The following is a 17,089-nucleotide window of genomic DNA, read 5'->3' as shown; positions in this document are numbered from 1 at the left end:
AATAATTCTGAAACAAAAATGATTTTGTCCATTTTGTCCCAAATCACCACTTCATTTTTAGGCAGAATTATGACAATGTCCACAGCACTTACTTTTAGGCCCCAGACTAAACATCAAGAGACCTGAGTTCTAGCCTGGTTCTCCCACTGACTGGTTATAGGTTCTTTGGAAGGTCATTTCCTCTCTCTGGGTCTCAGTTTCTCATCCATAAGGAGGAATTTGGACTAAATGGTCGATGAGATCCCTTAAAGCTCTAAAAATCCGCAATTTTGATCCTGTTGCCTCTACTCCACGGTGTCAGATTATAAACCCATTCTTTATATGAAATGGTGGGTAGAGCCCCAATTGGTAAGAGCAGAATTGATATTGTGTTCACTTCTCTTTCCTAGCTGACTTTCAAGGAAGTTATTAGACTTCCAGTGATAAGTAATTCAATTAAGGGAAGGAAGGAAGGAAAGAGAAAAGGAAAGGAAAAAAGAAAGAAAAGAAAGAAAACCTACCAGTTTAACCAAAAGGAAGGAAGGAAGGAAGGAAGGAAAGGAAAGAGAGAGACAAAGAAAGAAAGAAAGAAAACCTACCAGTTTAACAAAATAGAAAACCCAGACAAAATCCTCTGATACACTTTAAAAATATTCTACTTTAAAAAATCCCACTTATCCTAATGGTGCTAAAGAGGTTGTTAGCACAAGCAAAGTTGGAAAAAGTGGTTGTCATTGGGGGGCTGTGTGTACTTACTATCAGAGATGATTGAGAAGACCCTTCAGATTTGGATTGACAATTTATACTCATATGATTATGATAAAAAAGTGGAAACTAAATGTGAAATTGATCATAAAAATATATGCCATATCTGTAAAATACTCTAGTGATTGAAAGTTTAAGAAACCAGGGGCGCCAGGGTGGCTCAGTTGGGCTAAGCATCTGCCTTTGGCTCAGGTCATGATCTCAGGGTCCTGGGATTGAGTCCCAAATGGGGCTCCCTGCTCAGCGGGGAGTCTGCTTCTCCCTCTGCCTCTGCCCCTCCCCCCCACTCATGTTTTCTCTCTCTCTTGCAAATAAATAAAATCTTTAAAAAAAAATAATATCTTAAAAAAAAGAAGAAAGTTTAAGAAACTAGCTTGAAGGTATGCCATGTCCAGGACTTTTCTCAAATGGGTGTGGAGTGGGTGACGATACATATTTGTATATGTGGAGTGTTTTGTTTTTTAAAGAAGTCCTTGATATCCATTGACTTACTTATGATTTTACCCTTTTGCAATAAGTAGAATGCAGAAGAATATTTGGATGATTCTGATTCATTGGTGTTTTACTGATTTATGGAAAAGGGTTGTCCGATTTACAAAGTATTTGGTAGTTTATTTCCTTTTGCTTGTTATTATTACCTTATTAAAGTGGCCTTATGATATCTTTCTGGGCACTGCTATGAATGCAAGGTGAAACATTTGAGAACTCTTCACTTGTTAATACTCGGCCACTATAGTGCCCATGTTTTTGAGAAACATGCCACGTTCAAATTTGAATATGTTCTTCATGGTCTCAATGGAGCCTTCATCTAGTGGAGGCTTCCTTTGGCTTCCAGGCTGCAGAAATTTGCGAATTGTGGGAATGTAGCTGATTCTGGCCTTGAATTCCCAAAATGCAGAAGTATACTATCCATGAGAAGAGAATATGGCAAAATAGATAAAATATAAATGATGCATATTTTTGCGTGTGACAAAGTGTGTAAAGATTATATTCCTCGTGGTTGGTAGAAACGGGGGATAAAGTGGAATTTTCATACATCATGGCATTGTGAAGCGACACTACCCTTGTACAAAGCAAGTTAGCAATATTTCTCAAGAACCACAAAAATGTTCATAGGCTGTAACCAAGTGACCCTATTTTTCAGATTGCATCCTAATGATACTATCTTAAATGTGGAAAAATGTATACCCATAAAGATGCTTTTGCAACATTATTCATAAAAGCAAAAATTCCAGAGTATCCTGATATATAACTAATAAATAGAAGTCCTTATGTCATAAGGATTTTTCCATGTCGTTATGTAATCTTGGAAAGTACACCTTTAGGTGGCTGCATAAAATTCTACCCAATGGATGTGCCTTCATTTATGTAGACCCTTCTCAGGTATTGAATATTTAAGTTGTTTATGATTTTCAGCATTTAAAATAAGGTTATTCTGAGCACAGCCCATGGAATATTATATAATCACGAAAATTTTCAAAAATAGAAGACTGTTGTATCCAAATGAGGCGGACTACATAAAAATACCCAAATATGCTTATAATGTAATGTGAAGTGGGAAATTGAGGCTGCGGAATTACCACAACTTGGACAGCAACTATTTTAAATAAGCATATTTTTATTTATTTTATTTTATTTTCTTATTTTTTTAAAATATTTTATTTATTTATCTGACAGAGAGAGAGAGCTAGAGAGGGAACACAAGCACGGGGGGTAGGAGAAGGAGAAGCAGACTCCCCGCCGAGCAGGGAGCCCGATGCGGGGCTCGATCCTAGGACACTGGGATCGTGACCTGAGCCGAAGGCAGACGCCTAACGACTGAGCCATCCAGGCGCCCCAATAAGCATATTTTTAAAAGGTTAGCAAGGGGGGCGCCTGGGTGGCTCAGTCGGTTAAGCGTCTGCCTTCGGCTCAGGTCATGATGCCAGGGTCCTGGGATCGAGCCCCACATCGGGCTCCCTGCTCAGCAGGGAGCCTGCTTCTCCCTCTGCCTGCTTCTCCCCCTGCTTGTTCTCTCTCTCTCCCCCTCTCTCTGACAAATAAATAAATAAAATCTTAAAAAAAATTAAAAAAAAAAAAATAAAAGGTTAGCAAGGAATCCACCAACATAGCAGTGTTTTAGAACTCAGGCCACAGAATCAGTCAGGCCGAGGGTTTCGTCCCGGTCCCATCACCTGCTGACCGTGTGACTTGAGGGAAAGTTATTTAACCTCTTGGAGCCTTTACCTTTTCACTTAGAGGATGGAATAACATCAATGCAGTCATGTGCCTTCAGTGCTTGGTACAATGCTTGGCACCTAATAAGAGTATAGTTGATGGCTATGGTTATTGTTAAATAATGGCTCTGTGAGGGTGATATCTTAAATCTTTTCCCGTCATTTTATTGAGGTTCTGCTACATTCAGGGCAAAACCTTTGAGACTGAAGGCCTGCCAGAAGTCAGCCTCGGATCCCCATGCTGGTCCAGAAGAGCCTCGTCTGCTTTCCTATGCCACCTTATTTTTAAATTTACTACCTTATATTCAGATTATCTGTCGATGTGCTTATCTCGCCCACTAGGTATGTTCCTTGAGGGTGTCTTTGTATCTTTAGCACAGGTCTTGGCATAAAGAAGCTAGGAGGGTCTTCAATAATAATGAATGACTGGTTGAAAGAATAAGTGAATGATACAAATTCGTCCTTCCTGCAGTTCCTGGGAGTTAATTTGGATAGCATTACCTGTAGCAGAGGGAAACCTGCGAGGACACTGGGTTTGCACTCTTCAGCCATTAAGATGACTTCAAGGAGCTGTATATCGGCCCAGCTCAGCTGATCGCCCACAAGGAAATCTTGCCCGTGGTCTCTTAGAGCCTGCATGATAGTTGAGAAGAAGGTAGAGGATTCAGGGGCATACCCAGCAGATAACTTAAAGTCAGGGTGATTTGGCAGAAAGTCTTCTAGAAGTTTAGAGACCTGGCTCCTAATCTTGGGCGCTGGCCAGCTGTGTGAGCACATATAAATCCCATCTCTGAGGGCTTCAGTTTGTTCATCAAAAGAGGTGGGATAGCCTGGATCCTCCTGAGTATCCTGAACGCTGGAAACAGCCTGATCTCACACACCTTTGTCTTCTTTTCATTACATCCCCGGCACCTATTCTATGAACGTTTATAGAATAATTTTACCCCCATAGCCTGGATTGGTGGTCCTCCTGGGCTGGGATGATAATTCTCTCCTCACACCGTCTCAGGTCAGGATCCTTATTAGGATGCTGCTCTATGTGGGAGAACATCGTTCTCACAGGGACCCACACCTTCTACAAGCAGATTTTCTTCTAATAGGGCTCTGACTTATAGGTCACTTTGAGTCAAAATCAACTGAAAATAAAAGGTTGGAGAAGAAGGTCACTAAGGTATTGTCTAGCGCTCAAACTCTCTGATTTTGTGATGCTTGGACATGGGATCAGGAGTTAGAGAGACTAGAGTGTAGGCCCTAGTGTGATTAGTTGTATGACATCAGGCAAGTTACCTTGCTTCTTTAAGCTCTGGTTGCTTCGTCTGCAAAATGGGGATAACAATGGCACACCTTTCATGGAGTTATGAAGATGATGTGGGATCATGCATGCAAAATGCATGGCACAGTGCTTAGCACATGGTAAGCACTTAGCAGAAATGAACCATCAGATGATTAGCTCTGTTTTGGTGATGATGATGATGTTGTTACTATTTTTAGCCACAAGAAAAGTCTCTTTTCTTCATAGTATCTCACAACAAAAACTTAAGTCACTGGGAATAGTGATGTTAAACATTCATTCCATTGTCTATATTAATAAAACTATAAGAAAAAAATTGCTTAAATTATATGCTAATTATAATGGAATAGATTATCTTTTAATTTCAAAGGAATGATACCAAGAAAGCCTGAGGTATAGAATATTCATATTTTGATTCATCTTCCATCTTGGACCAAGGGGACTGATACCTCACTAAATGTAATTAATGGAAAAGTATAACCTAGGAAGTTAGAGAATCTATAATCTACATTAAATACATAGATATAAGGGGCGCCTGGGTGGCTCGGTTGGTTAAGCATCTGCCTTCAGCTCAGGTCATGATCCCAGGGTCCTGGGATGGAGTCCCACATTGGGCTCCCTGCTCAGCGGGAAGCCTGCTTCTCCCTCTCCCACTCCCCCTGCTTGTGCTGTCTCACTCTCTCCCTCTGTCAAATAAATAAATAGAATCTTTTAAAAATAAAAAATAAGTAAATACATAAATATCAAACAATCCATATGATTAGGCTATAAAATTGTTGATATGATAAATATTTTCAAATGTATGTACTAAATCATTCAATTAGAACCATTGTTACTCAACCTAGAAAGGATGGATTAAACCAGCATTGCTGGTGGGTTTGGAAAACTGATACCTCATTTTTACCAAACCCTTAACATTTTTCATGATCCTTTCATATATTGACTGATATAATGAACACATGTTGACCTTGAGGTCAAGAGCACTGATAACCAAAGAAGTCATCCAACCCTGTGTTAGGGCTGGCACTAAGTATTTGCTTAAAGCTCAAGTTTCTCAGACATTATTTTCAGCTGTTAAAAATGCAGAGACAGATGAAAAATAGTACTATTTTTGGAACAATTGTTTTCTTAACATTTTGAATATTGTATAGAATTCTGATAAGCCTTATAAAGTACCCTGAGCCCTGGTACTATCCAGTGTATTTTAGAAGTAATATCCATCCTGTCCCCTCACTCCACCTCTCTAATTAGTGTGGGATTTTTCCTTCCTAGAATCCTCTTTTTTGGGGTGCCTGGGTGGCTCAGTTGGTTAAGCGACTGCCTTCAGCTCAGGTCATGATCCTGGAGTCCCAGGATCGAGTCCCGCATTGGGCTCCCTGCTCGGCGGGGAGTTTGCTTCTCCCTCTGACTCTCCCCAGTCTCATGCTCTCTCTCTCTCATTCTCTTTCTCTCAAATAAATAAATAAAATCTTAAAAAAAAAAAAGACTCTTTACTCCAGAATTAAATCAGGCAACTGAAATTCTGTCAGCACTAGAACCACAAATATTGCTGAAGTTATGCATGAAATCCTTAAAAAAAAATAAAATGCAGAAGACCGGACTGAGAGGAAGGAGAGCAGACTTGTTTTGTAACTACAATTGAGGGGAGAGTTTTGCTTTCACAAAGTGTTTTGGGGATCTTTCATCCACCAATGAAGTTCTCTACTTTTAGTTTAGTTCTTTTTCTCCCCCTTGATCCAAGTCACAGGGCAGGGCAGAAGTTTGTCGCTTACCTTCTCATAGACAGGGAAGAATCTTGTAGTGGCTCTTTCAAGGATATATTCAAGATTCATCTTCTTCTCTCCAGGCAGGGACAGTGGAAAGAACATAATCATGTCGCTCAGGTCCTTCAAGCCCTCTACATACATGTCAATCCTAGAGAAGGGGTGATAATTCAAAAGAGTTGCAGATAAAGGAACCATCATTTCAGGAGCCAAAGAAACAAGTTATCAGTGCTTCGCGCCACCTGCCTCTTAGCAGTTATCTCAGTGTCCCATGATTTAAAATCAAGTATTTCTGCCTGCATGCTATTCCTTTGAGATATTAAGATCAATTTGAGAAACAGAAAAATGATAGGACTAGAGTGTGGGAGCAGTTATGTGGGTGTGAATATCAGCTGTGTGACGTGAGCGCTGAGTAAAACAAACACAAAGTATTAAAATAATCCTAAAGTAATAAATGAGGCAAAGATCATATTTGGCTATTTAAATGTTATAATAAAAATGAAATTGCCCATGTCTATACAGGTTGAGGAAGAGGTAACCAGGGACCTCTATGCTGCCAACAACATCTCCATCTGGATTGAAAGTTCTCATACTTAGTAGAACAATTCAAGAAGGCACAGAACTTACTCCACAGGTCCCCCTTGCCACCACTCACATCTCTGTGCCAGAATGAATAGAAAAAGAGATATTATGTTAGACAAGGCACCATGGCATAGTGAAAAGACCACTGGTCTGGGCATTGGGAAACCTCTGTCCTGGTCCAAAGTGAGTCCCTTAATGTTTTGGAGCCATAGTTCTTTTAACTTTAACCTAGAATACCAACGAGTATCTTGAAAGGGCCTCCAATTCTTTGCTACTTCTGCCATTGAGAATAACTCTCATTCTCCCCTTGAATCTGAATGGGTGACTTGTTTGACCAACAGAATGTGGGGAAGTAATGTTCCAAGACGTCTAAAACTAGGTCATAAGAAGCCTTATAGCTTCCACCTGGTTGTCTCCCACATTCGCTCTGAGGGAAGCCAGCCACCTCATCGATGAAGCGCAAGCCAGCCTCATGGAGAGAAAAGTCATGTGGGGGGAGAGATACCCCGCCAGGCCCATTTGTTCCAGCTCTCCCAACCCAGGTGCCAGACATCTGAGTGAAGAACCGCATGAGAGACTCTTTGAAGAGTGCTATCCAGCTGATCCCTGTCAACTCACAGAACCCTGAGAGATGGTGTCTGCAGAACAGCCAACCAGAGAGGAGCATTCTGAGCAGTAGCGTTGTTTGGGGATTATGTAGTTGAAAGAGTGTTAAAATATAAAGTGTCTAACACATACAAGGTTTTATCATGAAGAGATACCAGGGAGGGCACCATAAAAATTAATTCATTTTCAATTTATAAACATTAGTTTTGTGAAAGATGTACTTAAAAACAATTTTGCAGTAAAAGGAACCACAGCTCCTTAGAGAAATGGCTGAGTTCAGGTCCAGAACAAGACATGTACAGGGTTAATCTGGATTAACCCATTACAAGGAAGTTATCAGAGACCAGAGTAAGGTCAAACATTCCCCGGAGCCACTTCGCTCCCACTGGCCAAAGGTAGGACAGTTTGAGCATAAATAAGAGTAACAACTGAAGTGAACTGAAACACGTCAAAGATATTTAAACTGATGTGCTCATAGTGACACTAGAACAATAACAATAATTAATTGGTAGGATACAGGTGAGCCGACTCATTTGGAAAATTGGTAAACAAAGGTCTCTCATGTCTTTCCTAGAGGAAATTGTACTCCAGATAACCAGATAGTAGATGAAGGAAAGTTTTTCTTTATAGAAGTATCCTAGATAATAAACGCAGAAGGAATGATAGCACCAATGGCTGTTAATATCGTAAAGAATAGACAAGCAGACATTTTTTGCTTCCTGATTCTGGAATGCGCCAATACCTATGAGATAGTCTTGCAAAAACCACTAGAATTTGAGTCTGTTAAAACCTCTATATCTAACAACCAATTGACAGGAAATAGAAGCAGAGGAATGTGTTAAACTACACTGCAGGGATGCAATCAGCAGAAATTTGGCAATTAGAGTCTGTTAGAAAGCAAGAGAAAGCTTATGTTAAGATTTAAAAATACAAGATCTATTTCAAAAATTTTACTGCATTAAAAATTTTAAAGTTCAGTTTCTGAAAATAAATGTATTCCTTAAAACAATGAGAAATTTATTTAAAACACACCTCCTTTGGTAAAAATGGGCTATTTGTTGGTTACTGACTAAGGGTTTTCTAATTCTGTGCAATAATTTGCAATTGAGGGTTGCTGTTTTAACATTCTAAGACAAGACAATGTTTTGCTGGTTTGTAGACAGGTCTGCCCATTGCAAAAGGACAAGTGTGTATGTGAGAATTAAGAATGTGTGGGACCCTGGGGCGCGGGACTATCTGGTGTGCCAGAGCTAAGGAGGTGGTTTCCAAAGGCTACTTCCTGAATCAATTTCACAGGGTCACGCTCCCAAATTTGTTCTTGTGATTTACCCTGTGCTTTACTCCCACCTAGTGGAGGGAAACACACATTTCACCAGAAAGAGGCAGAAAATGAAATAAACTGTAATTGGCCATGAATTGGTAATTGTTGAAAGTAAATGTGTACACCGGGTTTATTTTACCATTCTCTCTTCTTTGATGTGCATTAGATTTTTCCATAAGAAGTTAAAAAACAAGAAAAGAATTTTCAGTGAATCTATCAAGAACTACATACGATTGGGCGCCTGGGTGGCTCAGTTGGTTAAGCGACTGCCTTCGGCTCAGGTCATGATCCTGGAGTCCTAGGATCGTGTCCCGCATCGGGCTCCCTGCTCGGCAGGGAGTCTGCTTCTCCCTCTGACCCTCCCTGCTCTCATGCTCTCTCTCTCTCATTCTCTCTCTCAAATAAATAAATAAAATCTTAAAAAAAAAAAAAAAGAACTACATACGATTGCTAACATGACTAAAGGTTAGATTTTTTTGTTTGTTTTAAGTAAGAAATAATTGCTGTTACCAGGCTTGTTCCTGCAGGTTCCTTCCATACAAGTCGTATTTTGCAGCTAGGTATCTTAGGATAGCTCTGGTTTCTACCAAATTCATCCCATCGATTTCAACTATGGGCACTTGTTCATACATCAGGTTCCACCTTTAAATGTACAAAGGAAAGTTGGGTTCTGTACTGTCCCTGATGGTAGTAACTGAGTCTTCTTTAACTCTTAAGGTGCTATAAAACGGGACTACGTAATTAAATATGATTAAAATATTTTAGAGACTAATCCCAAAGCAGGAATATGTATGCATTTATTCGCAGAAAGATGTGGAGAGTGCAAGACTTGAGGCTGAGTCCTCTAGGAGATACAACAAAGTGCAGACACAGAAGCTTTCTTTCTGGCCAAGAATGTCCCTTTCTCATCACTTATTCTCCATTCCTGTGGCCACCCCGCTGGCTAGACTCTCTTTCCCTCTGAACCATCGTAATAATGACCTAGCTGTTAACTCAGCCCTCAGATGGGCCCTCCTTTTTTTTTTTAATTAAACTTTTTAATTTTAATTCCAGGACAGTTAACGTACAGTGTTCTATTAGTTCCAGGCATACAATATAGTGATTCAACAATTCTATATATCTTACGCAGCGCTCATCACTGTTAAGTGTGATCTTAATCCCCTTCACCTATTTCAGCCATTTCCACCTCCCCCCCACCCCACCTCCCAGTTTGTTCTCTAGAGTTAAGAGTCTGCTTTTTGGCTTGTGTCTTGTTTTCTTTGTTCATTTGTTTTGTTTCTTGAATTCCACATATGAGTGAAATCATATGATATTTGTCTTTCTCTGACTGGCTTATTTTGCTTAGCATTATACCCTCTAGGCCGGTCCATGTCATTGCAAATGACAAGATTTTCTTCTTTTTTTGGCTGAGTGATATTCCATGATATGTATATACCACATCTTCTTTATCCATTCATTTGTTGATGGAAACCTGGGCTGCTTCCATCATTTGGCTATTGTAAATAATCTGCGATAAACACAGGGTGCATATATCTCTTCAAATTACCGTTTTTGTAATCTTTGGGCCACTACCCAAATAGTGGGATTACTGGATCATAGGGTAATTCTATTTTCAACTTTTTGAGGAACCTTCATACTGTTTTCCACAGTGGCTGCACCAGTTTGCATTCCCACCCACAGTGCACGAGGGTTCCTTTTTCTCCACATCCTCACCAACACCTGTTGTTTCTTGTGTTTTTTATTTTAGCCATTCTGACAGGTGTGAGGTGGTATCTCATCGTGGTTTTGATTTGCATTTCCCTGATGACGAGTGATACTGAGCAGATGGGCCCTTCTTATCTACTCCACATGCACTGCCTGCTTGTTTTCCCGGAGTCATTCACTGGGCTTAAACCTTTCCATTACTCCTCTTTGCTTACAAGACAATAATATTTAACGTCAACCTGGAATTCGAAGCACTCCTTGACATTTGCCTCCATGTACTTTCGGCACGTTATTCCACACCACTCTCCTATGTGAACCGGAGTCCCAGTGGCCTCCCATCAGAGAGACAGCTCTTTGTTTTGGGCTTTTTCAGTCTTCCAGGAAATCTTTGCATTACACAACAGAGACTTGAGAGGGCAATGGTTTAATTTAAAAGAATTCTACTCTCTCTGCCTCATCTTCCCTCCTTCCCTCCCTCCCCCCATCAGTCAGCCTGACTCTTCCTCAGAAGGGCAACAGTAAGGATGGCACTTTTCCCACTTTTCCTTAAGTTAAGCCAGTTCTCTGGACTGATTCCATGGCAAGAACATCCTGGTTTTTCTGCACTTGCCACCAGGTTTAACTGTCAGGACATTTTCTGCTCCCTAATTGCATCTCTCAGGATCCAGCTGGGAGACAGAACCATACTGGTTTCTTTAACCATACCAAGTTACAAAGAAGATAACTAGGTCCTGGAGCACTGAGAGGCAACAAAAAGACAGTACAGTATCATGAAGGTGACAAATGCAGAAAGTAAGTATCATCCCTAGGGCTGAGGAAACAAGGAGATGGTGCTGAAATTATTATAATTTAGAAGCTGGGGGGCTCCTCCCACTTTGAACACTCATATGCTTGTTGCAAGATCCAAGTACTGCCTTCCTGACAGAGATATCGATAGATACTGCCTACCTAATCTTCTCGGCTCTTAGAACGTGTGTGTGTGTGTGTGTGTGTGTGTGTGTGCACGCGTGCACACGCATGCGTGCCTCTCAGAGATGGAGAGACCATCTATCTCATCCTTGGTCTAATGCAGCATGATGCAAGGCTTTTTTTCTCACCTTGGATCAATTTCTCAAATTCTTCACGTGTTTCAAAAAGTTCTTCAAACTAAAGAATGAAAGAATACAAGAATATGTTGTTATCATTTTTACTGTTGTTATTTCTTTTGATATTGTGGGAAAAGAGTGAAATAGAAGTAAAAGTTCTAACCACCAAGGAAACCAATATTTCAACTAGTTATTGAACGCATGCTGGCCTTTTCTGGGTTCAATGAACCTAAGGACTCTTTTTTTTGTTTGTTTTTAAAGATTTTATTTGTTTGATAGAGAGAGAGAGACAGCGAGAGAGGGAACACAAGCAGGGGGAGTGGGAGAGGGAGAAGCAGGCTTCCTGCCGAGCAGGGAGCCGGATGCGGGGCTCGATCCCATGACCCTGGGATCATGACCTGAGCTGAAGGCAGACGCTTAACGACTGAGCCACCCAGGTGCCCCTAAGGACGTTTTTATATAAAACCAAAACTGGATTCAGTTGTCCGAGTAACACGGATACCTCCTGTTGTGTGGATGGAGCCTTCCAGGTAGACTTTTCAGATGACAATCTGAAATCTAGTACTCCCCTTCATTGGCTCAGACAAGTTACTCTCTTCTAATTTCAGTTTCCTAATGTATGAAAATAAAGCTAATACCTACTCACGATGTTGTCATGATGTCTAAAAGAGATCCTATCAAAGGAAGACTAACTCTCATGTTTGGCTCAATATTGCCCGTTGTTACTGTTTTCCTCAGAACTTTCCCTTGGGTGGTGTTGGCTGTCCCTCATTTCCAGAGTTCAACAACAAGCAAATGTTAGTTTGATCATTCTATTATATATTCTCTTTTTAAACCCAAGAGGCAAAAAAAAAAAAAAAATAAAAAAAAAAAATAAACCCAAGAGGCTTAGACACAGGAAAATTAAATTGCAGCAAATCTCAGGAACTACGTGGTAGCAATCAAACAATAGCACTGAATGAACTCAAAAGACATTTGGGGCATTAAGGAAACATGAATCGAGGTGTAGTTTATTTCTTGGGGTTTTCAAAATTTTTTTGCTTGTCTTAGATTTCTGTTTTATTGTTAGATTGTTACCAGTTAACTTCTGGATACTTTGTCTCTAAAATACATCCACAGATTGAACATTTTGTATTTGTGCATTTTGTACAGTACAATTTTAATATAAAATTTAAACACAATGAGTTTTCTGTATTATTTCCATCATTATTAGAGATGGAAAACCCCAACATATAATTGGAAAACAGTATTTTCCCCAAAGATTCTATTCTATCCCATTGTCACAAAAATAATTTTTAAATTTTACATTTACAATTAGGAATGATAAAAAATATTAAGAAAAGACACTGATAACATGGTTCCCTGGTGGTGTTCCTGAATATTTAATGTTAAACCAAGATGTCAGATCACCCTCATTCCTAAACCTTGAAGACCAGCATTAACTACAACTCTTGGTGCTCTTCTTCTCCAAGCCTTCATGTGATGCTTATAAAGCCCAGAGAGGTTAAGCGACTTGCCTAAAGTCCCTCAGCTAAAAGGTGGAAGAACCAGGGCTAGAATCCCTTTTCTCCAAACCCACTACATTTTAGATACTATCATTTTGCTAAATATGTAATTTGTATTTCAATAATCTTTATAGGAAGAAGTCATTCCAAAGTTGACATCAAATATGAGAATATAGATAGGGATAACCAAGGTATAAAACAATGCTTCCCAAAAAGCATTTTTCCTAAATTTGAAAATTACTTATGACATTCATGTAGTGTGATGGGGGGAAAAAAAGTATATATTTATGATTTCAATTTCTTCTCAAATTTCTCAGGTCAGGTACGCCAGGGTAACTTTTACTATCTGCTTTGGCCGGGCTCTAAGAGCTCAGAGTGTGGAGCTCAAACTCCAGTTCCAACCAGGGTGTTACCAGGTCAATCCCTGAGAGCAGCTTGGGCAGAGGGCAGCATGCAGGAGCTCATAGTCTGGGTGTGGCCATAGACCAGCACGGGATACAGCAAAATCCCTCAGACTACATACCGTCTGAGGAATTTTCTGGTAAGTTTAGACTGAGTTTGACCAGATTACACAGCAAGGGTCTCCACCTGAACATTTTTGGTTTTTTTTTTTTTTTTTTTTTTTTTAAAGATTTTATTTATTTATTCATGAGAGACAGAGAGAGAGAGAGAGAAGCAGAGGGAGAAACAGGCTCCCAAGGAGCAGGGAGCCCGATGCGGGACTCGATCCCAGGACCCTGGGATCATGACCTGAGCCGAAGGCAGACGCTTAACCATCTGAGCCACCCAGGCGCCCCAACATTTTTGTTTTTAATGGTGTGTTTTCTTCAATGATACCTTTTGCTTGAAGGCTTACTGTGCGAGGGGCCCTGGGCTCTAAGGATACACGAAGCACAGCCATTTTAGCAAAGTCATGTATGCTAGAGCATGAGGACTTGACTTTTGAAAATTTGCTATGACTCACATCAAAAGGAAAAGTCAGGCACAGAAGGTCAATATTGCTATAGAATTTTCTTCTAACTCTGACAAGCTACAATGATACCAACCCTGAATATAAAAACTGTGATGAGTCAGAAGACCCGGGAAGGAGTTTCATGTGGCTCAGAAGGTAGAATTGGCCATTTATTGTTTTGAAAAAATTAGGTCATTGGAAGAAGAAATAACAAGTTCAAAATTTTTTTTTAATCATATACTAAAAAATAGTGCCCCATCCAAAGGAATTGGAATGTTTTTGATAGGTGGGCTTTGGGTTCACATTGTCTCCTGTGTATTTTACCATATTTTATCTAGATCTAATGCTAATGCAACAATACATAAAAATTGAGATTTAAAAAATAATTATAAAGGAATGACCCTGATTCCCCACCCCCTTCATTTATTCATCTGTCATTTATCCATCTCAATATGGATGGATCTCAAAGACATAATATTGAGTGTAAGGAGGAAAATATAGAATGATTCACAAAGGGAACCACTTATATAAATTATTTCAAAAGGTGCACAAGTCAATGGTTGGTGAGCACACACATAAATGTAAAAATATAAAGGCTGGACTAACTGGATAGGGGTTAGTTAAGTGGACATGGGGATGATGGTCCAACTAAATTTTAGCCGTATCTGTTAAGGTTTTATTTTTAAAAGACGATTATATTAATATATTACCCATGTGGTTTTTTTTTAAGACTGAAGGCAAATATGACAAAATAATAATTGCTCATTCCATAGTGGCATCATGTTCGTTTATTATTACATTCTTTATACTTTATGTATTTTCAAAATTTTAATTTAAAATTAAAAAAATTCATAACAAAAGAATTTTTGAAAAAAAGTGATGATGAACTTTTCACAAGGATTTGTTGCTTTATTATAGCAGAAATTCTTAACCTGGGGTCCTAGGATACAATTGTGTATTTCGTGGCTTCTTGGAGCCCCTATAATTATATGCTTTTTCCTGGGAAGCAGCTCCATAGGTTTCTTCAGATTCTAGTCTAAAACATCTGTTCTCTTCCCCTAAAATGTCTTCAAGCCTGTCTACCACCAGATACCATAAAATGGTATGTTTCACAAAATATTTGAATAATAAACCGTGTTCTAAGCTGCATTCATATCTGCATTCCTAGTGAACAAATGAATGTTAGTCTTCTGTCAGGGCCCAAACAGAATGTAGAGCATCCTAACAAGTATCAAGTGAATGGAGTTACTTGCTATTTGCATGTTAAACCATGTAAATGTGAAGAGAACTCCCTGCTCTTTCATCTTTGGATCCAAGAGACCACTTAGGAGTGACTAGAAAAAAAAAATTCTGTGTGGCTTACAGAAGAGGCGAATTGCTTTATATTCACAGTGAATTGTATACAGATACAAATATTTATCTTTGAAAGATCAGTATAAACTTCAATAGCAGCTTTTAAGTATGTTGAGAATAGAATTTTTTTAATTCATTAAAGTATAGGATAGTTATATTTTTGGTAATGAATAATATGTTCTTACATCAGTATCTCTGAGACCCTTCTGTGTATTTAAAGAAAACTACCTGTTTCTCGATATTCATGAGACAAATGTAGTTAAACAAATCCAACACTTGGCTGACAAGGATGAAATGAAAAGAAGCTATTTGGTAAAATGAGTCCCTTCCTTCCTTCCTTGCCTCCTTCCTCCCTCCCTTCCTTTCTTCATTAGTCATTATTTGCTTCACCTTGGGTCAGCTCAGTACCAACAACCAGTTTCCATGATACTTGAGTGCTTATTTAAAAGAACTAACTAATTCACTCACAGCCCAGTATCTAAAGAGCAGGTGGCAAAATCGGCTTTTTGTTCAGGAATCATAGGAGTTTCCCACACCTGCTCCCTAAGTAAGTGCTCAACGACCCCATGATGAAAATAATACGAATAAATCCAGCATCTTACCTCTACTCCTGCTGCAGCCAGGAGCCACCAAATGGACTCCATTCGGCCTCGTCCATTGAAGTAGTGAAGCTTGGGCTTCCTCGCCATTCCTAAGGATTCCTGCAAATCAACAGAAAGAGACTGATGAAGACTCTTCTGCACAGAGAACGAGCAGGAGAGAAATACAAATGTACAGAGCAGTGAAAAGTTAACCAGAAAGCTCTGGACTTGTGCCCAAAATCAAAGCTGTTCCTCAGCCCCAAGGCTGCCTGGGTTCTGTGTTCTGTGTTCTGTCTCACAAATGGAGTTTATCATCACAAATTGGTGTTCCCAACACTGAATTGAATAACTGATACATTTTTAAAAATAGAGGACAAGTGAGGAAGCCAGACAGATGGAAGGAATTAAAAAATAAGACACTGACCAGCTTTTCCTCCTGTAGTAGGTGATGAGCTTCTAGCATTCCAATCTCTTTCCTTTTTATCTATACAGATCCTCCTCCCCTCTCCTGCCAGCACAGCCCAGACTGGCAAAACTGGGTGAGATTAGGGGAGGCTGATGCTTTTCACTTTCCAAATTAATCTCGGTACTTTAATTCAGGTGTCCTCTGAAGCCTGCAGACAGGATTCAAGAAGATTTTCAATGACTCATTAGGATTTAAAGCAAAAGTGCGGAGTTAGGCACAATGGGTCTTTTCACACTTTCTTTTTCCTCTGAAAATGAAAACATCTTTTTTAGAAGCATAACCCTTGTTCACCTTGAAGAAGTTAAAGTAGTGGAGAAATTAAAAGCCCATCCACACCACCCCAAGATAACCTCTGAGGCTTATGGGGCATGAGGGGGTGGCCTTGGTGGGGTGACAGGCTCTGGACATTCAAAAGTAGCTTGAGGTCCCTGGAGAGGTGGGTCCCTGGAAGCAGGGGACGCTATGTGGAGAGGTGGGAGTGGCCTCATGCTATGAATGGGACCTAATTTATTTTGCGGCATATCACCTGGCTCACTTTTTAAAACAGCAATTCTACACATTAAGAGCTCAGGAGAATAAGTGAAGAAAAAAGGTTAGATTGAGGATATTATCATTTTGAAAACCAGAATGAAAAAAAAAGTGACCTAGACCTATGGTTTTTCCGCCCCCTATGTGGTAGCTATTAGAATCACCCTGTTAGGGGCTTAAAACACACATAGGTGCCCAAGTGCGCATGCACGTTCTCTCTCTCTCTCTCTCTCTCTCTCTCTCTCTCTTCCCCCGACCCCTGCCTGGGTCCCACATTGATTTGGGAAAGGACTCTGGCATCAGTGTTTTTTAGAATCTTTCTAGGTGATTCCAACATGCAGTCAGCATTAAGAACCACTGATCTGGACGATGGTTATATCAATAGCTGCTAA

At 39.8% G+C, this 17,089-nt stretch overlaps 1 protein-coding gene across 1 annotated transcript; it reads right to left on the bottom strand.

Annotated features, from left to right (window-relative positions):
- Window positions 1-1,359: 1,359 nt before the first annotated feature.
- LOC118536027 (glutathione S-transferase-like) lies at window positions 1,360-15,811 on the bottom strand. The gene is made up of 6 exons (XM_078055241.1): window positions 15,725-15,811; window positions 11,322-11,373; window positions 9,034-9,163; window positions 6,024-6,165; window positions 3,462-3,593; window positions 1,360-1,622 (listed from the first exon to the last, which is right to left on the bottom strand). The coding sequence occupies exons 1-6, from the start codon at window positions 15,809-15,811 to the stop codon at window positions 1,461-1,463; spliced, it is 705 nt and encodes a 234-aa protein (XP_077911367.1). The 3' UTR covers window positions 1,360-1,460.
- Between the last annotated feature and the right edge of the window lie 1,278 nt (window positions 15,812-17,089).

Source organism: Halichoerus grypus, chromosome 9 (genome assembly GCF_964656455.1).
Source record: "Halichoerus grypus chromosome 9, mHalGry1.hap1.1, whole genome shotgun sequence".
Lineage (NCBI taxonomy): Eukaryota > Metazoa > Chordata > Mammalia > Carnivora > Phocidae > Halichoerus > Halichoerus grypus.
This window is presented reverse-complemented; position numbering and strand designations above follow the sequence as displayed.